The sequence below is a fragment of the Lepisosteus oculatus genome, chromosome 4 (assembly GCF_040954835.1).
Source record: "Lepisosteus oculatus isolate fLepOcu1 chromosome 4, fLepOcu1.hap2, whole genome shotgun sequence".
Taxonomy (NCBI): domain Eukaryota; kingdom Metazoa; phylum Chordata; class Actinopteri; order Semionotiformes; family Lepisosteidae; genus Lepisosteus; species Lepisosteus oculatus.
Window position 1 is genome coordinate 62,355,292 of NC_090699.1, and position 25,809 is coordinate 62,381,100.

The 25,809-nt window shown below is 38.4% G+C and overlaps 2 protein-coding genes across 2 annotated transcripts; one reads left to right on the forward strand and one right to left on the reverse strand.

Annotated features, from left to right (window-relative positions):
• Window positions 1-1,260: 1,260 nt before the first annotated feature.
• Window positions 1,261-15,950, forward strand: zgc:77375 (haloacid dehalogenase like hydrolase domain containing 5). The gene is made up of 8 exons (XM_006631111.3): window positions 1,261-1,514; window positions 5,291-5,494; window positions 5,911-6,023; window positions 7,705-7,798; window positions 9,722-9,755; window positions 10,034-10,208; window positions 11,994-12,182; window positions 12,679-15,950. The coding sequence occupies exons 1-8, from the start codon at window positions 1,404-1,406 to the stop codon at window positions 13,079-13,081; spliced, it is 1,323 nt and encodes a 440-aa protein (XP_006631174.2). The 5' UTR covers window positions 1,261-1,403; the 3' UTR covers window positions 13,082-15,950.
• A 295-nt stretch (window positions 15,951-16,245) lies between these two features.
• rab43 (RAB43, member RAS oncogene family) lies at window positions 16,246-24,868 on the reverse strand. Its single transcript, XM_006631037.3, has 3 exons — window positions 24,461-24,868; window positions 22,167-22,350; window positions 16,246-21,247 (listed from the first exon to the last, which is right to left on the reverse strand). The coding sequence occupies exons 1-3, from the start codon at window positions 24,854-24,856 to the stop codon at window positions 20,997-20,999; spliced, it is 831 nt and encodes a 276-aa protein (XP_006631100.2). The 5' UTR covers window positions 24,857-24,868; the 3' UTR covers window positions 16,246-20,996.
• Between the last annotated feature and the right edge of the window lie 941 nt (window positions 24,869-25,809).

The window sequence follows — 25,809 nt, forward strand, 5'->3', positions numbered from 1 at the left end:
CCTTAAAACACTGTCACGCTTTAAGAATCAAGCCAAAATCTGATTTACTTTAAGAAACAGATAAAAATGCTCCTTTTTGATCCGCACTTTCTTCAAAGATCACATGATTGTGCAGATAGTCCTCCTTAATATTCTGGTATCCTATGTTAAAGCATTAAAATCACAGTTTAATTTTATTGTCAACGGCACTGTCATTTAAGATAAATACTCTCATCCTGAGATTTGACAGGGAAATAGTTAAAGAAATGCTGCCCAAGCAGTGTTATAATGCACTGTAGGAGACTATTTGCTTTTCGGTTTGGCCCATTAAATCATCACATTTACTCAGTTTAGTAGTGTGTTTAATCAACTATCTCACATCTCAAATGGTCTAAAAGGCATTTAGATTAGAACAATTAAACATAGCAATAGTGACATTCTGATTATCACAGCCTTCTACGTGCTTGTTCTGTTCAAATTGAGGCTTCACTAACCAAAACGGGTAAAAATGCTTCAATTGGTGAAGTCAAAATTCTTAAATCTCATTCTGACAAGGGTGAATACCACCTCTGGTATAGAAGAGAGGGGGGTGGTTAGACCCTTGTCCTCCCTCTTTTTGGATTCTGTTGGGAACATCGCAATGAGTCCATGAAGGTACTTAGCCTTGAAAGAAAAGTCTATGTGTATGCTAACCATCACGTGGATTTCCTGTGGGTGCTCCAGTTTCCTCTCCTGGTCAAAAGACATATTGGCTTCAGGGAAAACTGGCCCTGGTGAGGTCTTAGAAAATGGATGGACAGTTCTCTTAACTACAAAGAGTCAGTAGTACAGGCGATTGCTTTTTGGATGAACGGATACAGGTGGGTCTGACAGTGTACCAGTTTCACAATTGGGCCTTGTTTCTTCTTCTTGTTTACATCCAAATTGGTGTCACCTCAGGCCCTTCTGAAGTTGAAGAACTGACAAAGGGTTGATAATTGACAAACCCCACACAACGTTTTAAAACTTGGGAGGAAAGGCGAACAAATGCTAAAATAGCAGACGGAAATCACTGTGCCTGGGATTCAACTTTGGCTAGAGGAAAAAAAAAAAGAGCAGTCCCTCACGACCACGGTTGAGAACTACTGAACCTAAACGATTCCTCCTCATTTATAGAAGTACGGCATCCCTAACATTCAGCCAGTTTGGAAAGTCATTTCAATCGCTGTTCCTAGCCAATAGATGTGGAAAACACAACATGCCCTCTACGCAATGTAGCACCTCCTATTTCCTCGTCGTCAGTTCACCCCCCTCCCCCGAGATATATGGAGAAATAAAGGAGGGGGGAAGAAGAAATTCGGGCATTTTAGGCAACGTTAGCGTGTCTGGCTGTGTTATTCTTCAGGGTTACATCTTCGTTTGTCTCCGTTGAGCTGACGTCGAAAATGAGGGCTCTGTGGTGTGTGAGCCGCGTTATGAATACGCTCTGTAACCGGCAAGTAGGAAGAAAACCTCGGTTATCATGTGGGCTGTGCGGAACTGCGTCTGATAGCAAGGTAAGGGGGAGGGGTATTTCATTGCAGTGTTCAGGGGTGCTTTTCTGGAGCCCTGGAATTACAGGAGGAATCCCCTTTAATGTTTGCGTGCAGCTGATACTTTGTTTGCAGCTGGGTGCGCACATTGCTGTTACAAATGTAGTCTTATATAATATCTTGCTCTGCCGCTATATTTGAAGATAATAACATCTTTTGCTTTCTTTTTCATTCATTTTGTACTATCCAAGAAACGAAAACCTGAATTGTCTGGAAAGTGGTCTTTGTTTTTAGGTGAAATTATAAAATGTACGTTTGACGATTTTTGCGAATACTATTGTAGTAATTACTGCTACAACGCTGCTCGTGGCACTGTAAAATGGATATAGTTTACGACAAATAAAAAAAAAAGTTATTTACAAAAGCAATAATTTGAACCATTTCCGTTTTGGGATTAAGTAAATACCAGTGCAATTTTCAGTGTGAAAGTTACTTTGGAGAATTTCGAGTGTATTATAATATTGCTTTAAATCGGTTTTGAAGGAAAATGACATATTATGTTAAAGTGTGCTTCCTTGCGGTCCAGTGAAATGACATTATGTTAAATGTGTGTTTCCTTGCGGTCCAGTGACAACCATTTTCCTCTGGTGATGAAATTCGTTACGAGATTATTTTGGGAAGATTTAACAGTTTACAAGACGCTTCTTTATTGACTAATAGAAAATAAGACAATATGGATATTATGTAATAATACACTGTCATATTGTCTGTTCTAATAGTTTACAGCTTACAGCTCAACACAGCTACTGACCTGTGATCAGCTGCGTTATAATGGTTTATTATTGTAGATGAATATTTAATATGGAACAATGTTGACGTATAATAACAAAAAGTATGATATTTATTTTGGTACAAACGTGAATGTTTTAAATGTTATCTGTAATGTAACCCGTCTTTCTCGATTGTTTTTAAATGAAATTACATTTCGTTTTGAAGAAAAAATAATTATTGGAAAATGATTCGACATCTCCCTGTCCCAACAAACTGGGTTGAATTAAAACTGGTCCAGCGGCACCCGTATGTGTATGAATCACTACAATGATATCCTGTAGATGCATATTGTGTAGAAAAAAAAAAGCATCAGACGTTTTTCATCACCTTGTCCTTTCTACAGAATCAAACGCAAAAAACAAAACCAAGATTTCTGCGGAACACCTAGTGTACACAAACACAATCTTTCTCCCGAACTGCACTGAAAGAAACAACTTATTATCACTAAAGGTGTGAAGGACTGAAGATTTACAAACGCTTTAATATATAAAAGCGATTCTTGTTAAAGGTGTTACTATTACCAATGACACAGAAGCAGAGCTGGACCTATATTTTTACTTAAAAAAATCAAGAACAACAATATTTTAAATGTTGCAACTCTTTCTATTTTAAATGGTATCCCATGATATCCCAGTCCCTCTAGCATGTTGATGGGTATAATTAAGTGTTCAGGTTGTATCACTTTAGAAAGAATCATATTCATTCCCAAATGGGTGCTATACAAGCAAGCATCCAAGGGACCAATTCGAACATGGATGCTGTTTCAGCCTGAAACAAATGGTGTTTTTTGTGGTGGTTATGCAACAAATAAAAATGAAAACCCAGCAAGAAAGTCGAAGCATTTTAAAGTGACCTTTCCATACTACTGTGAACCCAGAAAGATTTCAGATGGACTGTACAATTGATCCAGTAAGAATTTCAGATTGTATTATCATAAGAAGTCATTTTTGTACTAATGTGCTAGCCTAATTAGCACATAAGCAGTAATACACTACTACTACTGACATTAATACAACACAAAACCTGCATTAATAATAATTCTTAAATAATTCATAATAACTATTCAGACCATAATTTACAGCAGCCTCATCTTCCAATTTGTTTTTATTACCATGGTGATTAAGGACATTGAACAGCAGTTAATATGACATAAAGATAAGTCAAGCTTCTCGTATTGGGAGATGATGGTCTTCAGTAATCCTACAGGCCTTTAAAATGCATCTACGATTTCACACTAACAGAGGACCTGAAAGTGTCTGACACTTGAAAGGAACACTGCGCCCTGCTCGTCTTTTCATCAGGAGTGCAAAATGGAGAATAAAATTACAGTATGCTTTCACAGCAAGGATGCCACACTGTTATTTGCACAAAGGCTTGACGATATCTGTGGAGGGGCTGTGGTGAAACCAGCTAGTGAATAAAACCTCGACACGCAGAGTAAACAACTCCGATGCCATGCACGAAAGAGCACCAGTAAAAGACTGAGAGTCAAGTGCCAGTCTTCCTGTTTGTGTCTTTTGTAAACACATCTCATATGTCTGTGATTAACATCCATTAAAAGACATTCATGAACCTTTATGAATGGAGGAAATCAACAGAGCACTCTTACTTATCCAGAGTGTCTGTGATTTTAGTTAAATGAGTATGTGCCTGCAGAGACCAGAAGGTTTGGAGGTCTGTGGCCTCTGAGTTCAGGCCCCAGATGAGGCATATTGCTATGGTTTCAATGAGCAATGACCTTGGCCCAGATTGTTACAGTAAACCTACTGTGTAAATTGGTACCAACATTGGTATGCTCAGCCACAGTAACCTTTTTATGCTCTTTTATACATTTGAGGGTTGATTTAAATGTTGTTTTGAATGTTGTAAAGTCTATTTTTTTAATCTGACTAACAGAACCTTAACCTCGCCATCAGTCTCCCAAGTTCCCAGGATTTAAATGTATAGTCTAGTACAGTTGTATAGCTTATGTTACAGACGTTTCAATACTCATATTTTGCTTTAACTCATATCAGCATTAACATCTCTCTACGTTTGATGGGCACAGAGTAGATTGACGCTTTGTACGAGCTGTCTGATGGGCAGCAATGCCCTCCTCTCCCTTTGGTGGGAAACAGTCACTCTTCAGCTATCCTTGGCATGAGTTGGGCTTGGCTTTTGGAGCATGGTTAAGAGGTTCTCTCGCCAGAAAACCTCTGCTTTACAAAACACATGGGAAGCATTCATATTGTGTAACGCTTTGCCTTTCAAATCAGTATTTTAAATTCTACAGGGGTATCTGAATTTTGTCTATAGCATCATTACATTCACAACATATGTATTGATTGGGGTCTTCATAATTGATCATTTTGTCTTGGTTTGGGTGAGGGAGTTATGAAATTATAAAGCTTTAATCTTTAACATTCATATTCACAGGGGCAAAGTCACACCATGGTAATTCTCTGTGTTATTGGTCTGTTGCGTGTAAGACCAGAGGGAGTGTCCGAGGTGTCTGAATGGGAGGGGCAACAACTAAATTATTTTTGCAGTCTTTACTGAAGTCAGCCCCAAAATCCTGTTGACTGCTTTCATTTTGGTGTCTCTGTTTCTTAGAACCATGCCAGCAGTAGTGATTTTGTCTCGGAAAGGATCAAATACTCCCAGCGGGAGCCATGTCTCGCTCAGCAGCATACGTTTAGCAAAAGCCTGGTCACCATATGGTGTAAAAAAAAAAATGTCCTAGTGTAAACTGTACCAAGAAATCGTAAAGGGGTAGAACATGCCTCCACTTATCCTTCTTGTCTTAAAAGCAAATGCAGATTTATTTCAGAGATGGCAGGAACATCATGTTAAATATTACACATCTGAAATGTTTCATCTCATCATTTCTTGGGCACAAACAGAGCTAGCTTCCAAACATTTTATATGAGACAAAAAAAACCCCGCCGGTTGTTAACTCGTCCCACACGAAACTGTTTTTTTTTTTTCAGTTCCAGATGGATTTTGGCCTCCTGTTTGATATTGATGGGGTGCTTGTTCGGGGAAAGACGCCCATCCCAGCTGCAAAGAAGGCGTTCCAGAAACTGGTTAATGCTCAGGGGCAATTTCTGGTGCCGGTTGTTTTTGTGACGAACGCAGGGAACTGCCTCCGCCAGACAAAAGCAGATCAGCTGTCTCAGATTCTGGGAGTGCCTGTGAGTAACACTTTTCTTGGTTAGCTCTGTGAGTCTTGCACAAACTGGTGTGTGGCCAAGTTACCATGGTGTTCTCCTAAAGTTTTTTTAAATGTCGTCTAAATTATAAGGAAATTTCTTGATTATATCTCTAACCTCATGATAATGGGTGATTAAGGGAAAAGACCAACAATACAAACAAAACTGAAAGTTTTCTTGATTTTGTTTTTCTAAATTACAGTTTGGTCTTTTTTTATATAAAACATTTCAGTGGACTTAGTATCTCCACCCCAGAGGTGGCACAAATACTTTCAAGGGCTGGTACAAGAAATGTATAATTTCCTTTCTTGCCAGTCTTAGTTTTGAGTTCAGGGATCCTTCCTTATGGTGTATTAACAATTCTTGCATTATGAGCAACTCTTCTTTTTTGCTGACAGATCTCTCAAGACCAGGTGATGATGTCCCACAGTCCTTTAAGAATGTTTAAAAAATATCATGATAAATGTGTACTTGTGTCAGGACAAGGACCTGTCCTGGACATTGCCAAAAAGTATCCTTTTTGAAGATGTTTTATGTCCTTTGTGTACTAAATTGTATTTGATTTATTATGTATAATTTACACACAAAAGGAATGCAGATTCAGACTTATTCATACCTATTTTACAACATTTAAGTGTCTGTTTTTTCATTCAATATGGCCCTTTTGAAGTGTTAATAAAAATCATTAAATATTTGCACGTAAGGTGTACCACTACAGAGACAATCAGTCCAGTAATTTACAAAAAGATTCCCAAGACTGTAGCACAAAAAGTTACTTTCATATAGTGACTTTTCACTGCAGCTGCTGTTATTGCTTTTTGAAAATTCAAAGCAAGAATAAAATATTCTTTAAGAACTTGGTTTCAGCTTGTTGGATGTTTACAAACCTAGACCTCTTGGTTGCTGCTCTACATAACATGTGACATAAGCTGTGTAATCTTGATGCTCAATGCGGGTTTCCTTCCAACTGTCTTGATTAAACGGATTGCTAGATTTTTAATTTACAGAGCAACTTGGTAAATAGAATCAAATAAAGGGCTATTTAAGATATTCCCAGGAATTAAGATGTTTGTTTGTTTGTCCTTTTGAATACAGATTTATTTTTTATTTGTGTATTCTAAAATTGGATTTCAGAGGTTAGATTATTCAGTACCTTGTTTGATTATAGGGGGAATTTCAAGAATTAAACTAAATCCAAGTTGCTGGTCTTTTGTAATTATATACCTGTGGAGAGGCTGCAGTGCCCCAAGAATATTTTCTGTGTTAATTAGGTTAGAGGAGTGTTTTGTTGTAATTTGCAGCTATGCAAATTGTTGTGTGTTGGGTTGAGGCAAAACCCAGATGTTTCATTGGTTTGGAAGACTTTTTTATGGGATTTAAATAACATTCCTTTCTGTTTTTGTTATCATTTCCTAACCCTCTCTGATCTCAAGAGCATGGCTCTCCGGGACATAATGTATTATTTCAATTAAGCAAGTGATTATTGTAATCATAGAAACTCTTATCCTTGAAGGCTGAAGAATACGCACTTATGTGTTCCAAACAATCTGTATATTATCACTAATTAATTGAAACAATTTGCTTTAATTCTAATCAAGGCCGAAGGAATTATTTATGGGTTTTCTATAAAAACAGGACCAGTTCTCTCCAGGAGCTCTGCCCTAGATAAGTTATTTTTTTTAAATTTAAAAAACAATCTTAAAAAAAGTTAAACTCTGTGTGATTAAATTACACAATTGATTCTCATTGCAGTCTTCCTGACCAAGTTAGTACATAAGAAGAGTTACAAAAGGGAGAAGGCCATTCAGTACTTAGTATTTAATTGATCTTAGGATCTCATCCCTCTGTTACTTATAAGAAGCCAGCATTTCGGCTTCTACCATATGGCTGAGCAGCTTGTTTCATACTCCCACAGACCTCTGAGTAAAAAAAAAGGTGCCTCTTGTTCTCAGTTTTAAACTCACTTCCATGTAGTTTCTCCTCGCTGTTTGTTCTGAAGAAATCCTCTGCATCCCTTGAGGATTTTGAAAGCATTTATTAGGTCCCCTCATAAACGTCTCTGGTAAGCACTAAAAGAGTTAATTTCCTTTAGCCTGTGAGTGAAGGACAGGCCCACAGTTGATCTATTCAGAAGTGTTTCAAATGATTTAGTCTTGTGTGGAAGGTATTTGTACTTAACCTGGTCTTCCCAGCTTGGGTTTCTCTAGGCCAGTTACCATTGACATGCTTCGAGAAGCTTTTCCTCTGCTTGATATGGTGGACCACAACAGAAGACCGAACATGCCGGTGAGTCCTATTACTGTTACATCTTGCTCCTTAGGGGTATCCACAGCTTACTGATTCTTAAGAAAATAACACTGCAAAAAGCCTAAGACTTTTGCACACTGTTGTATAAAAGAATTTGTCCCACGCTGCTTTGAAAACCACTAGAGTGTAAAACAAAGTGCAGAAGAAGCAATGGAAGGCTTTGTCAAACAATTTAACATATAATCTTCAATTATAAGGATGTGTTAGAATCTTTAAGTGGGAAGTAAGGTTAAAAATGGCAAAAGTGAAAGCAGACATGATTTAAGCACGACTTCCTTTTCCTTTGACAGATGATACTAGATGACATCTTCCACGAGCTATAAGAAAGTTATAACATGAAAATATTTTCTGTAACCAAAGCAACTTGTGTATCTAGCTGATGCATTAAACAAAGTTGCAAGTCTTTCCCAAAGAATGAATTGTTCTGGGCTTTGAATAAAGGATGAGGTTTGAAACTAGAGCCTATTATCTTGGCAGCTGATACCAAGGCCCTACCGTTCACATCCTTCTCAAAATGTTTAAGAAAGGAGGAAACCTCATTTTTCCTCCTTTTGATGCCCTTTATCTTTTGTCGAGTGGTTGGTACTAACAACAAGCCCCTTGTTTCTGGAGACTCATTTCCACTTCAGTCGGCAATGTGCTTTGGCAGGACAATAATGATCTGAAACAAATGCAAAGCAGTTGAACTAACTCCACAACATTCGAAAATCTAGCAATTGCAAAATAAGTTCTGAGGTAATGGACAGTTTGTTCACTTTGCTTCACAGTTTAAAAACAAAAACACCAAGAAGGAAAATGTAACTTTCTTTATCCCCCTGGGGCTATGAAGGTCTCGTATATCTTTGCACTCTGATAATCGGAAGAAGGAATTAAGTAGTGTATCACTGTTTTGGGAAACCTACTTTGCATTTATAACGTGGTAAAACGTTCATTCATTAAATATATAGTGTTTTTAAAAGTATATTGCCTTGATTTGTACTCTTTTTGTTTTGTATAAATTTTATGTTTCTGATATGTGCATTTGGGTGGAAATTTCTCTTCCCTTTTTCTTGGCTGTTACTTTCCTTTAAACATTTTAAATGAAACTAAAAGTACCAATACATAAACGTTGTAGCTTTTATGGTGTACTTATTTTAAATGACAACACTAGTTTGATCTTTCTGAGTATTTACTTTGAAATTTACATTTACATTCACACCTCCAGAAACAAATTGCAGTTGTCATGCATTCAATTTCTTGATTTACCAAGATGAATGATTTCTTTTGCTTTTCGGGTGAAACGAGTTCATTTTAAAAGTACACCGATCCCTGCTATTATTACCTTAGTTTCCAAAACGCGAATTGGCTCATCATACGCGATTGGTAAATAGGGGACAGATGTCTGTATAACGCGAAATACGCGATGTCATACCCGACATGTTGATGTTTTGCATGGTGAAGGAACACAACTGAACGGGGCGGTCCGCCTTGATGATGCCCAGTGCTTTGTTTTGGAAATGCTAATTGGGAGGTGCTCCTTAATTTTCGTGCTATTTCACTAATCCTAAATTTACTGTAGAATTTATTTATTATTGTAGCGCCCTCGTCTGGTGTCCACGTCGGAAGCACACCCGGATAATTAGTATGCGCCACGGTACAGGCTGGGAACCACTGTCGGGAAATTGTCTTGGGGCTCGCAGGCTGACCGCTAGCTAACCTTTGCTATGTAAATAGTGTATTTTTTAGGAAATTGTACTTGGGTTGGCTGACGTTTACCCCCTGTTTTCTTTCCAAGACCCGTATCCACCCTAACTTGTGTACGTGTTCCCTTTGCTGCCCTTGAAGTGCATTTCTTTAATTTTAAGTCTTAAATAACAAGTAATGCATATGAAATGATCAATTACAAATTGTTTTTAATTGCAGACGTCTTCTGCTGTAAATCTTCCCAAGGTCGAAGGTACATTTTCTCTTTTCATATATATATATACAAGGGTATAAATAAATTAGATATGTGCATTTTTATTGGTTTCATCATATCAAGGGTATGAATACATTTTAGCTCATTATACATACAGTATGAAACATTAAAATGCAATAATGGAAAAATAGTTTAAAAGTCCAAATTTAGTCATTTGAGGTCATAAGCTATAAGCATAAAATCTAAAACTAAAACATTTGTTGATGCAATACTACAGATATCGGTAGGCTAAAAAACAATTTCTCCTCGAAATGCAGCTGTTATTCTCTTTGGCGAACCAATCCGGTGGGAGACCAACCTGCAGCTCATTGTCGATATCTTATTGACCAATGGCAACCTGGGAGGAGCCCACAACAACCTGAGATACCCACACATCCCCCTGCTGGCCTGCAACATGGACCTCATGTGGATGGCGGAGGCCCAGTCTCCAAGGTAACCACCTCGGGCTGCCCAGCCATTACACTGGACTGGCTGGCTGCGATTTCTGTGGAATAATCCCGCCATTCATTTATTTCTCATGAAAGCCGCATTTCCAGAAAAGGGCATCCAAACTAAAAGAGACTGGTGGTTAAATTTAGTACACTCCCTTCCCTCCCCCTTGCTCATTTTTTTTAAATTTAAAAACGGATCTTGAATCCATGCCGACATTACAAGACTGTTGTTTAAAGATTAGATCATTTCTTTATTGTTTCTTTGTCCTGGGGGGAAAAAGTAATCTAGTTGGAATACTTTATTTTTTGACCTTGAATAACCCTAGAACTAAGAATAAACCCAGCCTTTCAATTTCACTGCTGAAAAGCCCTGATTGGAACGATTTGGCACACATTTGTCTTATTTTAATGTGTATTAGGACGAGAAGGGGCACTGGAACACTGGAAGGGAACTGTGCTCTACTTTTAAAGATGCTTAACGTGTTTAATCCACAAAAAGCTTTATTCCTTAAACCAAGTACCAAACATAATTCTGAGAAAGAAATCGGTCCTTCTTTAAAATTAAAACCAGTGCTGACGATGGTAGAATTTGGGTAATAGGAATAAATTAATTGACGGATCTCATCTTCAGGATGTACCAGGAGTCATGTCTTTAGCACAAACATGACTTAATGCCCTACATCCAGAAAAAAAAAAAAACACTTATTTCCTCAGTTAAGACTTGTAACCAGGTCATACAGCAGCAAGATGAGCAGATTACCTGCAGCTGGGCTTTCAATGTATTGAAAGAACCAATAAGGAATGGTCCTTTTAGTTTAGAAATTGTACATTTATAACATATTAATTTAACTCAAGGTCAGAAAATATAGGCACTTCATTACATAAAAAATGTAGAAAAGAATTTATTAAATTAATTTTACCACATTCTAAATCTCAAAAAAGTATGTTTAGGTTAAAATGAGAAATCACACTTCAAACTTCATAGTAAGAGAGGCAGTTATTCGAACATTTGGTTTTTCTTTTGTAACTGATTTTATATTATACATCTTAACCAGATATAAAAGATATTGAAAGGACTTTTAGAGATATTTAATTTGAACAGTACAGACCCACTCACCTAAATCTGTTATTCACTTTTGCATTTGTTTTCATTACACACATAAATTCCTTCCAGTACCAGAAAAACACGTATTTTGTAGTAAGAGCTATGGCATCGCATTGTCTGCATCAGAACAACAGGGTGCATGTTTGAATAATCCATCACCAGATGCACAAGCGCATGCACAGAGATCATCATCGACACCACATGATCATCAGACCTGTGCAAGGTGGGAGAAACCAGAGATTCCAGAGAAACCCCTGCAGATGTGTACATGCAAACATGTGGGACAGGTTGAACTCTAGGACATTGTGTGTTCATGTGTGGCTCACTCTGCGTGCGACAGTGCAGAATTGTCTGAGTGCTGCTGGGTTAGGGTTGGGATTAGTTGACCAGTGATTTCTACCCTCAGATGGCTCCTGTGTCTTGCTGGGCACCTGGAGATTTGGACTGATGTTGGTATGAAAAGAAATGCTCCTCTACTTGGCAGTTTCTCTTCTGTAAGGCGCTGTAGAATGTGGATTGTGGGAAATGAATGGATGTGCCAGAGGGCATATGAGCAGGGTAGGCATGCTTGCTAGATTTTCTGCAGAGCTGGTACAGGAGTGGTTTCTGTGGAATCAAGTCTTACAAAACAAGTGGTGTGATTTTCTAATTTCTTTTACGCTGTATTTGTCTGGCCTCCAGGTTTGGCCATGGGACCTTCCTGGTGTGCCTGGAGAACATCTATAAGAAAATAACAGGCAAAGAGCTGAAGTATGAGGCACTGATGGGAAAACCAAGTGAACTGACGTATCACTATGCAGAGTACCTGATCAGGACACTGGCTGCAGAGAGAAAGTGGAGGAAACCCATTAAGACACTGTATGCAATTGGGTAAGCAGTATCCTGGATCTAATTGTCTCCATCTCAGTCCCTGTATCTGGGATAATTTAGTAAAACATTCCAGAGTGTTAAGTGAAAAGTTTGCAAAATAATTCAGTTGTAATTCTGGATTCCCTACCTTTCTCTGATCTTAACTTGTCTTTTTAATAACCAGTCCAGATAGTAAAATATTAGGGGAGCTCATCCTTGATTGCATTTTTTAAAGAGCGACCATTTTTTATTTTTTCTGAAGATTAACTGATTAACACTCGTAAGTATATTATTGTAACAAAAAACTTGTTGCTACTGTACGGTGCCACTCAGAGCTGTTAAATGATCACATTTTTTAATGTTCAGTGACACTTTCTGGTTAACGGTAAAACAGAATAGTGTACCATATTTCAGGTGGTGATGTATGTCCATAGGCAGGAAGTAAACTTTATATGAAGGGTGTGCTTTCGCACAATTGATAGGACTGTTGCTTTTGTATCTTCAAAAAACTGTGCAGGGACAACCTCATGACGGACATTTATGGTGCCAACCTGTACAATCGCTACCTCGAGGAGAGGTCCTCCAGGAAGGGTTCAAAAACTTTGGCCAAGGTGGCCGCCAGCACCGGAGTGTCCACCACCACCACCGTGTCTCAGGATGAGGAGGTGGACAATGGCTGGGAGAGCGAGCTGGCCTCTCCCTCCGCCACAGCCTGCAAGTCCATCTTGGTCTGCACTGGGGTCTACAACCCGCACACGGATGTGCCTGCGGATGCCAGCGAGTGCATCAAGGAGACGGTGTTCCACGGGCACCGGGATTTCCAGTTCGACCCTGCGCTTGTAGAGCCCGGCCACATCGTCCCGGATGTTGACGCTGCTGTAGAACTCATTTTCCAACAGGAGAAGTCTGTGATCCAGTAATGTTGGGCGGCATTTTCTTATTTAAATGGAAAACTCCAAACCTAACAGCTGAAGATGGGAATTCTGCCTGAGACTGAGACCCCCCCCTCCTCCTCATGTCATGGTTTTGAAATTATATATTTTCCATATGGATGCTATGAAAGCTGTACAAGAATGAGATTTTATCTTATTTATTTGGGCTGGTTACATTTTTATTCGTAAATGTGGAGCGAGTTCTTTTATTTCAGGGGTATCTTAAATTTAGGATTAATATGTCTGGAGTGTCAGTGAGGAAAATTGGTGAGATATTCCGTGGAGTTAAGAAATCTCGCCGCACTTTTTCCTCAATCCCATTTTACTGTTTTATCTTTCAAATGTCTGCTGTAAGTACTGTAGTACTGTACTGTGGTACACTTGTGCATAGAGATATGCTCCTTGAAAGGTGTGGAAACCATCTAGTGAGTTATCAGTGCTTTATTCTCTTATGAAATTCAAAATAATGCACTGCAATATCCTCTAGGAATGATTTCAGTTTTTTTTGCATTGCGTCAAAAAGCAAACCTGCATTGAAGATAGAGTGAAGTAGAATTTACTGTAAAGAAAATTAGCAGTATTTTGTCATAGTTTCCTTTACCTTGTGTATGAAAGTTTAATTATCTGGTTACCACTATCCCCTTTTAACAGTCTTAAAAAATTAAATTCTACATTTTGAAAGATTTACGTTTCTAATTTATTCCATCTTCCTAAGGAACTAGTATTTTTAGAGCTTTTCATTGAGTCACTGTTAATTTTAAATTTATTTTTTTAATAAATAAAAATACCACAGTAATCTGTGGTACTGCAACATTGTTGGCTCTAAGCAGCCATTTGTTCGTATTACATCTCTGTCCCATCACTAAGTTTTCAATTAGACTGAATACTTTAAAGTGGGCTCTGTAGATTTCTATTTTTTTATTTTTAAGATTCAGCCATTGTATCATCTCTTGGCTACAGCCCCAGTGCCCGCATTAGAGTCCCTCCACTGATGGAATAGAGTCACTGTGGGCTGAACAGCAGGGAATTCCCAGATTGCTGTCTTGTCAGGATCTTAGAGACTCCTGATCATCAATTTCCTGCCCTATCCCTGGCAGCACTTAGTCATGGAATCCCAGTAGCAGTCAGGATTCTTATTCTTGTATATGAAAATGATAACCTAATTTTCCATCAATCAGTTATCAAAAAGCCACATTTTCCTAGTGAGGAGTGGAGCATCCTGGGGATTAGTATTCCAAAGCACGGGATGCGAGACAAAAGAATTTACCAGCATGTCCTGTAATTTGAGAGAGAATGCTTACAGATACAGGGAGAATATGCAGACTTCACTCAGAACATGCCCAAATTGAGAATTGAGCCCAGGACACGAGCAGCAGTCACACGTGTTGAGTCAGCAGAGCTGACTGCACCATGCCAACCTGAGGTAAATGTATTAATTCGAATGTAGTTATCTTTCAGAACCCTTAATATGTATATGCAGACAAGTTATTTCAAGAGAACACTAAACTTTTTTTTTTATGAGAAGCTATAGAGTATAATCAGTTTTCAGTGCCACACTGTTTCAAATGGTGCTTATAGGAGTCAGGAAAACATGTAGTGTGCAATTTGTTTCACATGCAAATTTCAGTTTTGGGAGAGATATGGTTACAGGTATGCACAATAATTCCAGTTCACAGTAAAATATACTTGAAGCCCTAAGATTTTAATCCTTGTATTGTGTTTTTAACCAAAGCTTGAAATAAATGGCAATTTTGTGTTCCTTACTTTAATAAAGGAGATTTCTTTGGTAATCCTTGAAATGTAGGGATGTGAACAAGCGATATACCTAGGTAGCACAAAGTCGCCTGTGCCGTGTTTAGAGATTTATAACGTGGCCTGTGTCCATCACTGTAGATGTTACCTAGCATGACTAAACTACAGGTGTGGGGAGGGTCTTTTCCTACTTGGATATACCCATTAAGGTTGACTCGTAGTTCAGATACAGTCAAAATGATACCTAAACTATTCTTAAACATTTACTATTAAAAAAATTCTGAAGTTAAACTTACAGCTGTTACATGCATCACTTCCAGTAGTTGGGACAGTATTTCAGAAAAACCTGGGCTCCTTCCTCTTGAAGGAACTTGTGCTGCAAGTTACTTATACAACAGCCTAAATGATAGTTTTGCCTCGGCTTCTCCTTAAGCTAAATAACAGTGCTTGCACTCTTTTACTTTTGGAAAAATTATGGAGCTTCAAATGAAAGTTTCCATCATGCTCTAAAAGGAACCCTTTTGACTGAGGCACTCTAGGTTGTGCTTAATCCATGTTGCGCACATGTCTTTGTGCACTCTGTTATGTTTATATTGCATGGATGTTTTTTCCCCCGTTAAACTAAGTTAATTTTGAAATTGTTTTATTAAAAACAAATACAATATTTAAGATTTTTTTAAATCTCAATCTATGCATTTCTTCCATTTTTATTTAGAAAGTCAATATTGCTGTATTTTAAAATGGCACAGCTAACCTTATTAACAAGAAAATAATAGTTAATTGGAAAGCTTTAATATGTTAAAATGTTTGTAAGAGGAACTATAATGGAATTATCTGTGAAATAAATGATAAAAAATGGCAAGTTCAATAGTTTGGGCACAGGAACCCAGCCTTTCTCCATTTTTCTGGTACTGTATAATAAATTGAAACTGTTCTGCTTCTTTCCTTTTAAAACTGCCCTCCATGATGTGATCTTTTGTCATGTGTCACTCTATGCCGAGTTAACAGCAAGTCCTCCATACTATTGTATATTGTAATAAACATTAATGTGGACACCGTCTTCCATTGTATTAAACGCTACATCTAGTCGTAGAACCTTTGGAAATCGTTGTTTTGTGGTCTGTTTTTTGCTGGTGCACTATCATCGTTTGTAACGGTGAAGGCTTTTGATGGCATTGAGGAATTTTGTTGGTTAAGCAAATCCTTTCAACGAGCTCTCTCAGGTGGACACAATAGGTATTGCAGTCAGCTTGTTGGGCAGAACATTAATATTAATATGACCATATACAGTAACACTGTAAACTGGGTAGCCCTCTTAAAAAACAAAACAAATAGGTGGTGAAATATTCTTTGCATGTTAACAAATATTCATAAACCATCCAGCAAATATGTCTTAAAGCTTGTTTTCCCCCTCAGATAGTTTATTTCAGTACAAATGCACAGAACGTTCAATTAATCTCCAAATACATTAGGGAAAAGGATCACACATTTTAAAACACATAAGCCTAACATCTTAGATTTGTTACAAAGCCAAAATTCTCTTAAAAGTACATTTTCATCCAGCTAATTTATCCGTTATAGTTGCAAACCAGAATGATTGAAACATTTAAAACCCACCCTTTTCTATTAATTGAAAAACAACGACCCTGTAACCTTGATGTAACCCATCCATCTGAAATTTAGTATACAACCGTCTACAATAAAAACATTAAATGTTGAACTTACTTAAATTACTGGTAATTTACCTTTTCTTCACTTTATTACATCTTTATGAAATAACCTTTCGGCACTGTTGCATGAGTTTTTTTTTATGGCTACAAGATATCCTTGGCAAAATAAAATTGTTTATAAATACTTTAACATAAAAGGGTATCCTAAAACCTTACACTGTTAAGCCAGCAGTTTCTTATGGATACCTTCACAGATATCACTGATCACAGGTGTACAATAAGAAATCTGCTTTGCAATCATTCTTTACTGCTATTCAGTACCAATCTTTTCAGTTACATTAATGGCAGAAAATGTGATCTTAAGCGTAACATAAAAGGAAAAAGAAGAGATACTCCTTTTTAACCCCCAAGGTTTGAATAAAACCCGGAGCCTGCTTAAGTTTGGTTGATTCTCAGGATATTATCTGTGAAGAATATGAAATACCTTGAAAAATGTAAAAATAGTTGCTGTATTGGAAAAATAGTGACAGATATCAAAATACTGTAAAAAGGCAAACAATTAGTTACAATTTGCCTTTACATCCAAATGTAATGTGAGAATTCAATATGAATCATAATTTTCAAACTGTGCAAGAGTGCGAACCATTGCAAAGACTGCAGAGTCCTTTTCGGTTTTGTTTTTGCTGGGAAATTTTTAAATGCTTATAAGGTGCACATGTAGAGACATTGCATCATCCCAATTTTATAACTTTCAGAACTCTTGCTTGCAGTTGGCCCAGGAAGATGCATGTCTTTAACACATATTCATGATTTGTACTCTACATTGTCAAACCTGACCCATACACACTCTGAAAAAGATTTCACTGCTACATTAGAAAAGGTGCACAATTCTGCCAGTGTGGCAGAGATTCAGCCCACAGAGGTCTCCAAGCCTGGTCCCAAGCAGCAGGTTTTATAGGTAACCATTTTTACATAAATTCCTGAACACATGAACAGTTTGGGATCAGTTAAGCATATGAATAAAATCTCAGATGTCCAGGGCATGAATTCCTAGTAACTTCACAATATTTTGAAATAAATGACTAACTGCATGGGGTCACTCCAGGACCAGGACAGGAGACCCACACCTCACAATCTCTGAACTCCACTGAATATTAAATCTACTTGTTGGGTGTCAAACTATGCATATTCTTTCTAGGAGTAAAGACATTGAGTTTTGAATTAGGGTTTAGGATACTCAATGCTGATATTTTAAAGTCTAAACTCATTCCTTTCAATAATCTAGCAAAATGTTTCAACTACTTAGCACAAACATTTCCTGAATGCTGATGCTTATAACCATTGTAAGAAAGCAATATTTTAAAAATCTATTCAGACAGTCGTCCACAATGTCACAGCCAGAAACTAAAGTCTCACTGCTTTTCTTACAAAACCTCAAATGAACCGACCCAGACATGGGAAAGATCTCACTGAAGTTTCCTCTGTATACCCAATGTATTCCCATTATCAAGGCATCACTGAGCTGTTCTTAAAACATATACAGTACAAAAGACAACCTGAGGAGTAGGTATAGACATAACCAGGCAAAAGCTAAATTGCAGAGGTCATCCTGAAAAAGCACTTGTTTTTTTAAAATTACCCATGGTGATATTAAATATTAATGACAATGTGATAATCATGCAAGAACACATAATACTTTCAAAATGCCACTAAGTGCACTTGCATTTTTTTGACTCAGTGATAAGTGACTGTCTTCAGAAGTCATTCGAATTCTTTTTTAGTCAACCTCAGGATGCTTGTATACTGCCAAAACGACATGGAGACAACACATGCTGTCCTCACACCTCCGACAGTTCTTGCGATTTCCTCCATTACATTCAGAAAGCATAGTGATGACATTCTAAAAATGTCACTATTTTTAATACCCCCAAAAATCTGAATACCGAAAATGAGTGCTAAACTAGAATAAAATAAGAGTCCTTACCATTTCACTCTGTCCCAATTCCAAATAAATGAGACTTAAAAATCATATATGCCTCCCGAAGTTCAATGTTAAGGTTGCTATATCTATCTAGTAAAAATGCATTTGTATTAGGCATTTATAAATGCTTTTCTTTACATAACACTTATCATGATAGTTTCTGCAGAAAATAAGGTTTCAAAAGTAACTGATTCTTCATTTCTCCCCCTCGCTTTAAGATTCTATATTAAATTGTATATAAAAGAATAAAGTTTCCTAACTTACTATTCTGGTTCTTTATCAGACAAAACAGCAATGGGGGATGGGAGAGAGCTTCAGCAGCTCTGTTACTAGGCTTAAGACTTCGGCAATCCACCAATTAGGAATGAGCCTGACATCATGAAAATGCCGTGATCTCCCGACAACTGGGGCAGAGATGAACTGACCTATAGTATCCAAAAGATTTACACTGCTAACAGCCTACAGTTAAACCACCCTCGTAGAACTGCACGCTAGCAAGCAGGCCTGAAAGCTGAGATGACATTTCAGTCCTTCCAATTTTGAGTACAGAAACACTGCTCACAAGTGTTCAAGGCATTGCTCTCTCCCCCATTCCAGTTTAACATGGAAACTGCTGTTGCTGGACAGGTCTGTATTCAGTCTGGCAAAAACTGAATTTAAAATTCATATCTTCATCCACTGGACTTTGAAAGGCACTCTGTATATAGTTTATGAAATCCAGTTAAAAAAACCCCACAAGTAACTAATATTTGTATTTTTTTTTTACAAAGAAGGAAAACAGGTTTCAGAAAACATCCACTGAGGTCCAACATTACTATTAGCGTAAAGCAAAAAGTTAACTGAAACAAAAAGGGGCTTCTGCTTTGAGTGCTAAGCTAACAATATAACACATCTAAAAGACACTGAATGGAACTACAGCACTGGAATGAAATCAGTCTATAGCAGCTCAAACTGGAGACCAGTCTCAGACCTTTTCAGCTGTTTCACTTTGGTTGCCTTTGCTTCTAAATTCCCTTGCCTCCTAATCCTAAAGCAGCAAATATGCATGATAGAGTCCTGTATTCGTTCATTTACATCCCTTTGTTTTAGCTGGTGCGGCAGTTAAGACAAGGGTTCTAAGCTACGTAATCAATTACATCACTTCAGATTTGGTCATCTTACAACTCTATGAACAAGAACAAAAAAAAATAATCAAACACTTACTGCCAATACAGGGCCACAAAGCTTCAATGGCACTGTTTTTTCTTAACACAAGATTGCATCAGGAGCAGCATGTACTCTCAATGCATTCTACTGACCCAATAGTATGTTCTCATTTCAGATATAAAGAACTCCAGTTTATCTGAATCCAGTGGAATGCATCTTCAGTTCCTAAGTTAGATGTTCTGTATTATCATTTCACTAGTGACATGAAGCACTTAATCGCACTACTTACTCACCGAGTTGATCGGTTCAAACACATTCCTAGGTCTCATGTAGCTGTATATTGAAAACTATTGTACCTCTAAAAACAAAACTGTTCCAAAGCTGCAGTTATGCTTAAAGAAAGCAATAAATCTTATTGAAATAGGGTTTCCTAACTGTACACACAGCATCCAGTCCAATAAACACAGCTCATTTCAAAGAAAATATTAATGCGTTTACCCCCACCTCTGAGTTCTCCGGATAATCGCCATAGCATCAGCGGTTTTAAAAAAAGTGTAGTCAAAAAAAAAAGTCAAACATTTGGTCTGCGAAAAAGATGGAAAAAGTCAGTAGTCATGTGAAAAACACAACTCAGTCCTTCACAAGGATAAAAAGACAATGCTGACTATGAACAGTCTGTCACAGGTCTTTAACCAGGATGGAGGGTCACATTTCCATAGCAGATAACTGTTACCCTTAGTCTGTAATGATAACACTTTCCAGCTTCATCACCACACTTGTAAAATGAAGGGATAGTGTAACTTGGTTCTTCCTGGAGGTTTATTGCCATTTAAAAATCTCAGCTGCTTATTTGGTCCTTTTAATAGAATCTAATGCATCATAGAAAATGCTTTTGAAATATGGCCCTTTATATTGCAAACAATGGTAGCAGATTCAAAGACGGCAGTGTCGTAGAAAACAATTACAAGTGGCAGACAAGCAGCTCTTCAAGTTGCCAGTAGGGCAAGAGAATGATGATGGAAAGTTTAGACGTGTTTCCTATTGCTGCAGTTCCGTTTTCCCTGTGGAACTGTTCTACATGTGTTTGCCTGAGAGGAATTACACGGGTCCCGCCTGAAAAGGGAAGCTTTGACTTCTTCTGGTGCCTTAGAAGTGGAAATGAAATCGCTTCAAGTCTTATTCCAAAGCAGTTTAGCTCAGCTTAAGGAAAAAAAAAAACAACAAGTGAAAATCTTTCACTTGTGAAATAAACTGGTCCCTGGCGATGAACACAAAAGAAAGACGGAATATTGCACAAGTTACTGGTACTGCCACTCAGATCAGGAAAAAAAAGAAAAACACACCAGACTGACCATCAACAGCCACAGCTCCAACTTTCATTCACATCTTTGCTGTTCAGTTTGAAGCTATCTGGCACAGTCTCACTGAACACAGGCCCACCATGCCTCAGCATGAGTTCCGTGGCCATTTTAGTGAAGGCCTCTTCCACATTGCTGGAATCTTTAGCCGACGTTTCTATAGCATCGATAAGGTCCAGCCTGCTGACCAGGGCTTGGGCATCTTCAAATGGAACCTCTCGCATGTCAGTCAAGTCTGACTTATTACCTGGTAAAAAGCAGCAAACTAGTGTTAACACTTCACACAGACAAGGTCCTTTACATTAATGTAGATAATATCATACAGATACTTCCTGATTTACAGCAGCAATTCTAAGCACAGACATCTCCACTTACATAAGTCTTCAAAGGGCTGGGTCTTTACAAGTTTCCCCAAGTAGTATATAGCCCAAGTAATACAGCCCAATTAAGTGAATTATCAATTTAAATAAAGCTGCCAAGAGTCCAGGCTGGACTTGAAAACCAGAAGCCCTGCAAAAATGTAGAGACAATTTGTTAGTGGGGCCAGCAGGGGGCGCTCACCCTGCGGCTCATGTGGGTCCTAATGCCCCAGTATAGTGACGGGGACACTATACTGTAAACAGGTGCCGGTCTTCGGATGAGACGTAAAACCGAGGTCCTGACTCTCTGTGGTCATTAAAAATCCCAGGGCGTTTCTCGAAAAGAGTAGGGGTGTAACCCCGGCGTCCTGGCCAAATTTCCCCATCGGCCCTTACCAATCATGGCCTCCTAATAATCCCCCTCTATGAATTGGCTACATTACTCTGCTCTCCTCCCCACTGATAGCTGATGTGTGGGGAGCGTTCTGGCGCACTATGGCTGCCGTCGCATCATCCAGGTGGATGCTGCACATTGGTGGTGGTGGAGGGGAGTCCCCATTGCCTGTAAAGCGCTTTGAGTGGAGTGTCCAGAAAAAAGCGCTATATAAGTGTAAGCAATTATTATTATTATTATATCAGTGGTCTACAACATCTTCTATATCCAATTTAACCAGGTCCTATTTACTACTACTTCTGGGTCTTTAATCATTTGAGCCCTTGCCTAAACACAGAGGTCTGCAGGACCAGGAACGAGGATTACTGATCTATATGCTCCGGCCTTTCTTTCTGCCTAGGAACAATACTCACCAATCAGGAGCTGAACAATACTGGAGCCAGCGTATTTCTTCACATCCTCTATCCACCTTGGCACCGACGTGAACGAGCCCCTCTTGCTGATGTCGTAGGCAATGACGGCTCCGTTAGCACTGCGGTAGTAACTCTGCGTGATGGTGCGGAATCGCTCCTGGCCAGCTGTGTCCCATATCTGCAGCTGAAGAGCAAGGAGCCACTTGAAGACAACGGCTGCAGAAATCATCCTCAATCGGAAATCCTCATCAGCACGAAGATGGTAAAGGAGTGTAATAAAAGGCTGCCATCCGTCACTACAAAATGAGCTACTCCATACTCTTCAGACCCCTTGCAAGCTGTAAGGACTCCTAGTTAGTGGCCTTTCATTAATGGGCCACTGTGTTAGGCTGCAAAGTGTTGCCTGGCAACAAATTGCTGTCCGCAAACACCCCAGGCAGTGTGGGACAATGCCCTTATTCCAGGCTTTAACCTACTGACTGCACAAAGGCATTGGTTTCTTGATAAACACAGAAAAGAACAAATTTATCCCACTTCTGTTTCTTGAAATTCACAAGACGAGACATTCAACGGGTGAAACCTCCTCATAATCTCTGCGTGATCAAGTCTCGCACTAATGAGGACATTTAATGCTTCTGTAACAGGTCAAATCCCCGGACAATATCAGGACAGCTGTGATCGTCGGATTAATCTAACTGATTAATCAAAAATATTGAATCGATTTTCACTTTTTTTTTCTAAAGTCATTCACGCATAAACAGTGATGCTTCTTATTGCTTTGGTGACCATTGTGTGATTTAATTTCGGTGTTTGTACGGATGGGTTGTGAAAACCCATCCGTTTGTTTGTCCATTTTGTCTTTCAACCACACGCTGGTCTAGTTCCTCGTTTCAGTGTTCACTCCGCATCAACCATATCCTCAACACCTTATAGTGTGCATTGCACATTTGAAAACGAGACGCTAGTGTACCAGGTTCCGTCCCTAGAAAGTCCAGTTTGACTTGCCCAGGAGATATGCAACAGATCGTTCCTGTAAAAGTTAACGTTTTCAAATTTGTGTACGCGTCATCTTCAGCGCACGTCTGCAAACAGGGTTTTAAATCACCATTTGTGTGACAGTAGCCGAACCAGGATGTTCATTGCTATGCAGTTACATCATGGCTCCAGGAAACCTGTTGTTAAACCGATGAACAGTCACACCGTTGTGTCACATTTCCTTATTTTACCAAATCCGAAGTGAAATCGACCAGCCACGCGTGAGCCGATTCACAACCGTGTGGGGAAACAAATTGTTGCACAAATTGAGAGAGATGGGATAAATGACCTTAAAAATAATACAAAATACTGAATTCCTAAAAAGAACGCCATGATGTGAAAGTGTCTACGACCACGTACGGTGGACAGGTTTGAGTTTCAACATATTGTGAACACTAATTACATGTAGTGTAATAAAACATTCTTTCAGGCAAGAAATAGGACACAGGTCAGCGGTATTATATGTGAATTGTCTCGTCGACACGTTATAACAGAACAACAGATGTGTGAAACTACTGAGCGGATACATTAGCATGACAGTAAAAAAAAAAGACTTATGCAATCAGGTAGGAATGACTTCGCGAATACTGAGAATACAAATACTGTAAGGTCTTTTTACGTCATTAACTTGGAGAATTGCATAGTTTAATCGACTTAAAAGCTCAGAATGGGGGCATAAACTGCAAGGCGATTAAAGTTCATGGGTCTTCCTTTTGTAAAAGAACCTGTAGCCACAACGAACCAAGAACGTCACGATAATGGATCGAAATAAACATTTTCTTTAAAAAAAAACATGTGTGCAATCATGGTATAAGGATCTTTATGGCGGATGAAGTGTAAGATTAATTACTTTTCATGCGTTCTCTCTGCTATTATTATTAATTATTATAAGGTCGTATTCGTAGTGGTTGAAAAGTGCTACGATTGCATTAACTGTTCACATGACTCATCAGTTCAAGGCGGCGGTTGCACAAACCAACGGTGTGTTATCAAAGTAAGTGCAGTCTTGCAGATGATGGAAGAATTTCCTACTACTACATAATTACTGCGCACCTGCTGAAGCTGTATTTTTTTTTACCTGTAACAAGGTAGCAAGAAATGCTCGTTGCTGCTTCCCTCCCAAAAAATAGCATCTTCACAAAAGTGGACGTTTGATACCGTTTACGACGATCGACATTTTGAAAGGCAGCCTGGAAAAGCAGATGGCCAAGACGCGACGTTTTTTAAAATGCTGCTCACTTGCGAGCGTCATACTGTACCTTGACACGTTTCCCTTGAATATCCATCGTTTTCATGGTGAAATCCACGCCAATGGTATTGCCCTGCCTTTCCACAAATATCCCCGTCTTGAAACGCTGAACTACACAGGTTTTGCCCACGCCGGCATCTCCGATCAAAACTATTTTGAACAGAAAATCGTAGGAATCGTCAGAATCCGCTGCTGACATCTTTTTCCACGGCAATGAATTTGATCGGGTGCAACAGTTACATGTAATAGCCCCTGAGTATTTCGCACCGTAGCCTGCACTGGTTTTGGGTGATGAAAAAGTTTGCAATCTGAAACTGACGTGGATATTTTTGCACTGCCAACGCGGAAGGGACAAGTGGAATCCAACCCCTTTAAACATCAGTCTCTTGTTACTGTTTAGAAACATAGGGTCCTTTTTCTAGGTATCCCTGCAACATGCCTGATCTTTTTTTTTACATTGAAATGATAGGGCGGATGCTGAAGGCTGCCCCACAATCACCGTGAGGACCCCATTTCCGTTGCAGTTGCGGTTTGTTATCAAGATCAGATTTATTTTTTAAACTTTTATTGAACGTCACAAAAGTAGAAACAGGTTAAAGGAGAAAGGATGTCCAGAAAAAAAAAAAGATTAATGACCTAAAAAACACACAAAACAATACGCTGCCAGAGACACCTAAAATTCAGGACACACTAAGTATATTTTTTAGATACATCAGTTGTGTTTATTGGCTTATTTGACATGTTTTTGATGGAGTTTAAGTAACATTGCATTTCCCATCTTATAAGCATGAGGAAGGAGGAAGTAGGACTAATTTGTTTCGTGTATATGGCTATCTACCCAGTGACACTAACAGATTTATGATAAATTACATCTTTCAATATTACATTTTGCAAAGTATAACATAATGTAAGCATTTCGTTGCACTTGTGCATATGACAAATACACTGAACTAAACTGAGATTATTATATCAAACTCCTTAAATCTAACATTCACATTTAAATGCTTAAATATAAAGTTTTGCAAGTCTATCCAAAATAACTTTGTATTTTTATATACATGTGACAAATAAATGTCTGAAGAGTTTATTTTCCAGCCTTACAGAACAAAACGTAAATCGTTTTGTCCTTATTTGAATCTCGAAAGTGTCAGCTCAACAGGATGAAACCCATGAACAATTTTAAATTGTTAGCTATTTTCTAACCTTGTTAATAGGTCAGTATGTGTCGAGGACAAACCTGTGTCCAGATCATATTTTCAAATATTGCATTCCATAAGGTATATATATGTATGGTATCTACATCTCAATATTAAATTTGCACAACAAGGACCCCAGTTTCGACCTTTGGACTGGACGCCA

Bases quoted from the DNA above. Each gene is read 5' to 3' on its own strand.
- zgc:77375 (XM_006631111.3), top strand. From the start codon at position 1,404: ATGAGGGCTCTGTGGTGTGTGAGCCGCGTTATGAATACGCTCTGTAAC. The intron at 5,495-5,910 runs GTGAGTAACACT...TTTTGCTGACAG, and splicing joins CTCAGATTCTGGGAGTGCCT to ATCTCTCAAGACCAGGTGAT. The intron at 12,183-12,678 runs GTAAGCAGTATC...AAAACTGTGCAG, and splicing joins AAGACACTGTATGCAATTGG to GGACAACCTCATGACGGACA.
- rab43 (XM_006631037.3), bottom strand. From the start codon at position 24,856: ATGTTTCTAAACAGTAACAAGAGACTGATGTTTAAAGGGGTTGGATTC. The intron at 22,351-24,460 runs GTACAGTATGAC...CTTGCTCTTCAG, and splicing joins TTCAAGGGAAACGTGTCAAG to CTGCAGATATGGGACACAGC. The intron at 21,248-22,166 runs GTGAGTATTGTT...GCTTTTTACCAG, and splicing joins TATTGTTCAGCTCCTGATTG to GTAATAAGTCAGACTTGACT.